This window comes from Trachurus japonicus, chromosome 1, assembly GCF_045865225.1.
Source record: "Trachurus japonicus isolate A0001 chromosome 1, Traja_1.0".
NCBI classification, from domain to species: domain Eukaryota; kingdom Metazoa; phylum Chordata; class Actinopteri; order Carangiformes; family Carangidae; genus Trachurus; species Trachurus japonicus.
Genome location: NC_140907.1, coordinates 2,273,847 through 2,281,067, shown reverse-complemented (window position 1 = coordinate 2,281,067; position 7,221 = coordinate 2,273,847). Strand labels below are relative to the sequence as shown.

The following is a 7,221-nucleotide window of genomic DNA, read 5'->3' as shown; positions in this document are numbered from 1 at the left end:
GCCAGCGGAGCCTTCGAGGAGTGAGATGCTGATGAAGAGGACTCACAAGTTATAATCTATTGATGACGGTTTTATTGATTGAATTTATGCTGTTTTGTAGCCTAACCTGAGTGAAGCATGAATAAAGTTTTTTTAAACTTGACTTTTGCCTCTTAATTGTACATGCAGCACACAGGGATTATAATTTATTTATTTATTACGTAGGATTGTAGAATATTGTAGGCTACCTAGTTCAAAAGGCCCGACCTAAATGAATAAAGGTCGTATGAATTATTTATAGGCTAAATATATGGAGCGCCTGGCGCTCCCGCTCCTGCTTTTATTGATCGCCGAGACGTCGGCCGGTGGTCGAGCTCGATCAAAGGCCGACGTCTCGGCGATATCTTGCCAATTAGCAAACGCTCTCCATGCGACGTCTTGGCGACGGAACTTGATGCGTCGGGAATACGTCGGCACGACGTATGTGTGCTATCTGGGTTATTTCGTTATCACGAGAAAACGGTCTTCGTTATCTCGAGATAACGAAATAAATTAATTCGTTATCACGAGAAAACGGACTTTGTTATCTCGAGATAACGAAATAATAAGTCGTTATCACGAGAAAACGATTATAAAAAAAATATTATGGACGTGGCCGTTCTCGGCTTCCGTAAAGAAGACAGTGGACCTGGTCTTTCTTTTTGATGGATCAGCAAGTATGACTGAAGAGGAATTCACACAAAACAAAGTTTTCATAGTGGACATGATGAACAGCTTGAAGAACACATCTATCAAGGTCACTGTTCTTCTGCAACATTAAAGAATCAATGCTGTTTCTCTTTTGTATGACATGTACATAATGTTATATAGAAATTGTGTTTTATTTCATATTTTTCAGTTTGCAGCAGTTCAGTTCTCTTCAGCTTACAGGAAGGTTTTTGACTTCAATGACTATGAAGCTGGTAGAGCTCATGAGAAACTAATGAATGAACCCCACATGAGGACTCTCACCAGCACACACAAAGCCCTCACATTTGTGATGTAAGTCCACTTTCATTATTACGAAGGAGTATTAGGGCCAGCCAAAAAAATAAATAAATAAATCCAGCGCAAGGGAAAAAAGTAAGCAAACAAAAAAATCCGGCACAAGAAAAAAAAAAAAAAAGTCAGGCAAAAAAAAAAAAAAATCCGGCACAAGAAAAAAAAAAAATCCACCACAAAAAAAAAAAAAAAAAAGCCAGGCAAAAAAGAAAAAAACTGCAGAGGCTTGACCACGTACCACAACAAAGCGACTGTCGGCTCAATGACAGCAGCAGAGTGACAGACAGGCTGCCAAACTCTGCAGCGCCATAAAAGTGAACAATAAAGCCGATTAACTTTGACTCAATGCCGGAGTATGACAATGAAAACACGAATCTCTTCCGTGTCCAACTCCTGTTGCTAACGTACAATCAGCAATGCATGTTCTTCATTGCTGTCCCCCATATCTATGGCTGCCCCCCCCCCCCCCCCCCAAAACAAACACACACAGACAATCATTTATAAGTTACATAGAGACGTTATATGAGCATAGAGCTAACGTTTAGCGTGACTAAACGTGACTGGAGACACCTCCGTGACTAGACCACGATCCAGGTCTCTGCCTCCTCCTGTAGTATTTACAAATACAAATACTATACAGGATAGGCCTATCTCCTCTCCTCCTCTCCTGTAGTATTTGTAGTATTTACAAATACTACTACAAGAGCCTGTCTGTCACTCTGCTGCTGTCATGGAGCAGTCAGTCGCTTGTCGCTTTGTTGTGGTACGTGGTCAAGCCTGCAGTTTTTTTTTTTTGCCTGGCTGTTTTTTTTTTTGTTGTGCCGGATTTTTTTTTTTTTTTTTTTTGCCTGACCTTTTTTTTTTTTTTCTTGTGCTGGATTTTTTTTTTTCTTCTGCCGGATTTTTTTTTTTTTCCACCTGACTTTTTTTTTTTTCCTTGTGCCAGATTTTTTTTTTTTGGCTGGCCCTAATACTCCTTCGTACATTATGCATACAAGTCCTAAGAATTTGTTAAACAATTTATGACTTATATAAGCAAATACCTTTGCTGAAGTAAAAAAAAAAAACACCTGGTAACGACTAACAACTGAAACACTTGAACCCAAGTTATTTTACAAGTAATAAATGTTAATTTATCACCAGTTACAGATATAGCCTTGTTTACTTTGAGTATTAAACATGCAACATTTACACTGTTTCAGGAATGAGATCTTGGAAAACCCAGATGCAGGCGCCTCTCCTGATGCGACTAAGGTTGTAGTGCTGATCACAGATGGAGATCCCAGTGATGTGGACAGAGATGGAATAATTAAAAAATACAGTGATAAAAACATAATTCGTTTTGTCATTGGGGTAAGCTGTCAAGACTCTAATTTAGATAACATTAATGACATTAATCCAGTTAAAACGGTTCCAGATGGTATACATCATCAGGGAACCATTCATGAACTGTTTTATTCATTTCTATGCAGACGAAACACTGTACAATCAAGACATGGTTTCACCCAGTGGTGTATATGTGATACTCAGTTATACTCACTGTATAACTGAAAATGCATTAATATTTCAGTATAGGGGAGAGCGGGGTAAGTAGTGCCAATTTTTACTTAAATTGCCTTTAAAGCAAGGGGATTATAATAATGCCCCCACCTAATATATGTACATATAGTTTAGGATGTTGTGCATCCCTGGGAACAATCACTTTGAATCTTAAATCAACTGTTTCAGAAATATAGTTTTAGAGAAAAAAAAAAAAATCTGGCACAACTTGTGCCAGTGGAGAGAATTCACTGGGGTAAATTGTGCCATTGATAATTGAAGTAAAACAGATAATTTTAATCTCACAAATGTTAATGCTATATAAAAGCAAGACATTCAATACAAAATTAAAGCCAGAAGCGGCGATGATCGGGCCCTCGCTTGTCCCCATGCAGTCGCGGAGGCCTGAGGCACGCTGGGGGCTGTGGCACAAAGAAACGCAATGTTTTGTTCATCCACCAGGCTACGAGCACAACCAGACTGGGCAGGTGTGTTCAGGGGCGGTCCCTCATCACACATGTTAAGTTTCAAGCAAATCCGTGCCCACTGCCATGTTTCTCCTATACACAGACAGCACTGCCACTGGCACAACTTAACCCAGACCCTTTGGCACAAATTACCCCAAGCCCAGCATTTTGAGAACAAAGGATTCCCCAGCTGTTTTGAGCTGGCATCATGCTAACTGTATAGACTCATGGTGTAGCTTAATAAAGCACTAAAACATGTGTGAACTGTTTTCAAAGTTATCTATAATTGTTCAAACATGGCAATCAAAAAACCTTGATCATAGAAATTTTACTTTGGAGGGCAAAAACTTGTTTTTTGAACATAAATGTGCTTTCCTCTCAAGTCATGTGTCTCCCTTCTTGATAGGATGAGTGAAATGGATGCCCCTTCAAAAATATGTGGTCACATGACCAACTTCTTCTATGGTTTTCTAGATAACAGGGGTGGAACTACTTGCCCCATGGCACAAATTACCCCACTCTCCCCTACACACTACAAATTTAGTTTACCAGCAATGAAACCAGACCCAACTCTAAACATTTTACTCTAAACATTTCCAGGTTAAAACTATTTTCATGTGCTTTGCTGAGCTCTTTTTTACGGAAGCCGAGAACGGCCAGGTCCGTAGGGTGAAGTCAGGTAAAATGGGCCACTTTTTGGTAAACGATTAAAAAGACCATCAAAAACGCTATGCATGAAATCCATTGATATTTTTAAAAATCGACATAGGTCTCTTAAATGTTTCTGTGTGAAAAAAAAATTAAAAAGTATAATTATTTTGGAATTATGAGAGTTAAAGTATCGGGATATTCCCTCTCGAGGTACAATGAAGGTTCAGGTAAAATGGGCCAGCCGTTCAGTTAAATTGGGCCAAGAGAGAACAACACAGTCATTTTAGCAGAAATCATTGTATTGTATTGTAGTAGTAGAATCACAATGTGTATTATAAATCACATTTTTTATTGTAGATCTGTTTTTTTACGGAGTTATCAACCTTATCAGTTTCAAGTGAAATTTGTTTGCCAGGCCACTTTTCGCACACTTCTCCTCAGCAGGCTGGATATAAAGCATTGTCCCACCCACAACAGCAACAAGAGACCACTCAAATCAATTGTTTTTTTTCAAGTACAGTTGTAGCAACAATTTGAAATCATTTACAGCCATTGCCTGTTAAAACTTAAAAAGCTAGGAGGCTCAAACCTTAACTGGCTCATTTTACCTGATGGCCCAATTTACCTGATGTCACCCTATACATTTTTTTTATTACCGTTTTCTCGTGATAACGACTTATTATTTCGTTATCTCGAGATAACAAAAGTCCGTTTTCTCGTGATAACGAATGAATTTATTTCGTTATCTCGAGATAACAAAGACCGTTTTCTCGTGATAACGAAATAATCATAGAATGTGTCGTTGACATGGTTGCCTAGCAACAGAAGGCTACTGTTCAGCTCGAGCATGGGGCAGTTAACTTTTCTACTCTAGCCTACTCACTGGTGTGATTATTGTCCACACCAGCTGTCAACAATAACTTACCAGTAAAGTTACACTTAACGTTAGTTTGTATAACGTCACTGTGCTGGGTTTATTTAAGGGGCTACCGGCCGGTGGTCCCATCTATCCTGTTTCAGCTAAGCTAACGTTAGCTACTGGCTGCTGCTGCTGTCAGAAATCACAACCTTATCTCGAACCATCAGACACCTGTTGCCTGCGACCACTGACATGTAGGCTAATGTTAATTTGGCAAGACAGCAGTGTTCATGAGCTTTATCTGAGCAGCAACTAGCTAACATTACCTTAGCTGGAGCTGCCATAACGTAGTCTACTCTCATGTGTTTATGCTAACCTGTAGCCCCTTAAATAAACCCAGCTCAGTAAACAAACTAACGTTAAGTGTAACTTACCGGTAGGCTACTTCATTGTTGACAGCTGCTACCATGGATGTATTATATAAACCGTCTTTGATTATATTAACCCCGTAAACAGAAGCGATTGCACCGGGGAAACATGTTGCTAGGCAACCATGTCAACGACACATTCTATGATTATTTCGTTATCACGAGAAAACGGTCTTTGTTATCTTGAGATAACGAAATAAATTAATTCGTTATCACGAGAAAACTGACTTTGTTATCTCGAGATAACGAAATAATAAGTCGTTATCACGAGAAAACGATTATAAAAAAAATATTATGGACGTGGCCGTTCTCGGCTTCCGTACTTTTTCTTTCAACCAAAATCAATAATTCACCAATTTTCTACTCACTGTCATGCCAAGGAAGGGTTGGGAGAACTTTCAGAGTCGTCAAAATGTTTTTGGAGTTCCAGGGGGGGTCCAGCTGGCAACAGCTGTCACATGAAAAAGTTCTTCGGAAAACTTTAATTTGATCTCTGTTGAGAAGCTCCCAGCTGGCTGTGCGAGATTTGCTGCGAGATGTTCTTCCGTGTTTACATCCAATGGTTTACAACGACGAACGAACATCTCGCAGCAAAATCTCACGCATGTGCACAAACATCAACAGAGCCACTGGGAGCTACTGCTACATCAAGGCTAAAAACAGAGATCACATTATTTTTTTCCAAACAACTTTTTCATGTGGCGGCTTCAGGACACTTGGATCAGAACAGACGAGCAGTATGGAGGTATTTGGATGTTTCATAATGTGTGTTTTGGACAATTCAAAAGTGAACTCTATCCGCCGCCATTATATGAAAATCTGTTGCCAGCCGGACCCCCCCTGGAACTCCAACAGCGTAACTCCGAAAGTTCTCCAAACCCTTCCTTGGCATGACGGTGACGGTGAGTAGAAAATTGGTGAATTATCGATTTTGGGTGAAGTATCCCTTTAAAGAATTTTAACTCCTAATTTTGGATCTTAATTGTTTTAATAGAAATCTATATTTCATGCGCCTTTTTTGCTTTTAATTGTATGTTTAATGTTTACAATTTTTACAATTTAAATTTTTTTAATTGTATGTTTTTATGTTATGTTTTTTTTTAAACTTTTCTAGTTCTTACAGTCAAATGTTTTGTTTTTATCTAAAGCACATTGAGTTGCCCCTTGGTATGAAATGCGCTATATAAATAAAGCTGCCTCACCTTGCCTACAACAAAACTATCTAACTATAGTTTTGATACAGGTAAACACCCACCTTAAAGCAGTAACAAATTAGACTACACCACGTTTCATCACTGGAATCACCATGGCTTAGTTCAGCCTCAAACAGTGAAACCTTTCTTTATACATTCCAATTTTGACTCCCACATGAAATGAAAAGTGTTGCTCTGGTTTCAGGTCAAACATGCTAGGTTGGATAAATTAAGGGCCATTGCTTCAGAACCATCAGAGGAACATGCCTTCCTGCACATTCAGAACTATTACGGACTGACGGATATACTGGAAAACCTCCAGAAAAAGATCTTTAACTTGGAAGGTGACGTTCAGTTATCTATTCCTGCTCTTTGTTTATTACAAAATAATGAACAAACATGACCCAGTTTTGTCTCTTATTTAGGCTTCAGTGTGGCTGGTGAAATGTCTCAGAGTGGATTCAGTGTTGTCAACCACAAGGTGAGCAAAAGTTAAAATGATAAAATCTGGACACAGCTGAAATCTAAATCTTTAACCAAAAACCATAGTACCATCATCAAAGTGCTTCCTAAAATCACACAGATTAACAGCATCATCAGTCCAAGTATTTGATCATGTTCATAAATAATATGTATAATAGAGTAAGAGAACATTTTCCTTTAACAAAAAAATAAAGACTCATGTGAGGACAACACAGTCTCACTCCCAAGGCGTAATAAACGGACGTTTGGTCAGGGCCCTTTCGCGTTGTTTCCAGACGCTCAAGGTACCCCTCAGCGTGGGACCTGAACGCACAGGGATTTCAATTGATTTTAATGCAATCCCCTCCGCGGCGATATGTGACGCTCAGAGCAAGTGCTCCAGCCATCCATTCACTCCTATTCCGATCCGGCCGCGGTGCTGAAAGACGCCGTGAGCTCCCCTCCCATTGGATAACTGATCCTCGTACCATTTGCAGCTGAATTCGTATATTTATACAGCAATTTGGCCGCAAAAATAACATTTCAACATATTTTTATGACATTTCTAACGAGAAATGTGTGTTTTACTTTCAAAATCTATG

At 39.2% G+C, this 7,221-nt stretch overlaps 1 protein-coding gene across 1 annotated transcript; it reads left to right on the top strand.

Annotated features, from left to right (window-relative positions):
- Window positions 1-657: 657 nt before the first annotated feature.
- On the top strand, window positions 658-6,841 carry LOC146991111 (integrin alpha-L-like). Its single transcript, XM_085777490.1, has 5 exons — window positions 658-775; window positions 878-1,020; window positions 2,223-2,373; window positions 6,363-6,501; window positions 6,583-6,841. Exons 1-5 carry the CDS (start codon window positions 698-700, stop codon window positions 6,651-6,653), a joined length of 582 nt encoding a protein of 193 aa, XP_085633616.1. The 5' UTR covers window positions 658-697; the 3' UTR covers window positions 6,654-6,841.
- The last annotated feature ends 380 nt before the right edge of the window (window positions 6,842-7,221 follow it).

Excerpts from the sequence above, each read along its gene's own strand:
- LOC146991111 (XM_085777490.1), top strand. The coding sequence starts at position 698 with ATGACTGAAGAGGAATTCACACAAAACAAAGTTTTCATAGTGGACATG. Across the intron at positions 1,021-2,222 it reads AAAGCCCTCACATTTGTGAT|GAATGAGATCTTGGAAAACC; the intron begins GTAAGTCCACTT and ends ACACTGTTTCAG. Across the intron at positions 2,374-6,362 it reads TAATTCGTTTTGTCATTGGG|GTCAAACATGCTAGGTTGGA; the intron begins GTAAGCTGTCAA and ends CTCTGGTTTCAG.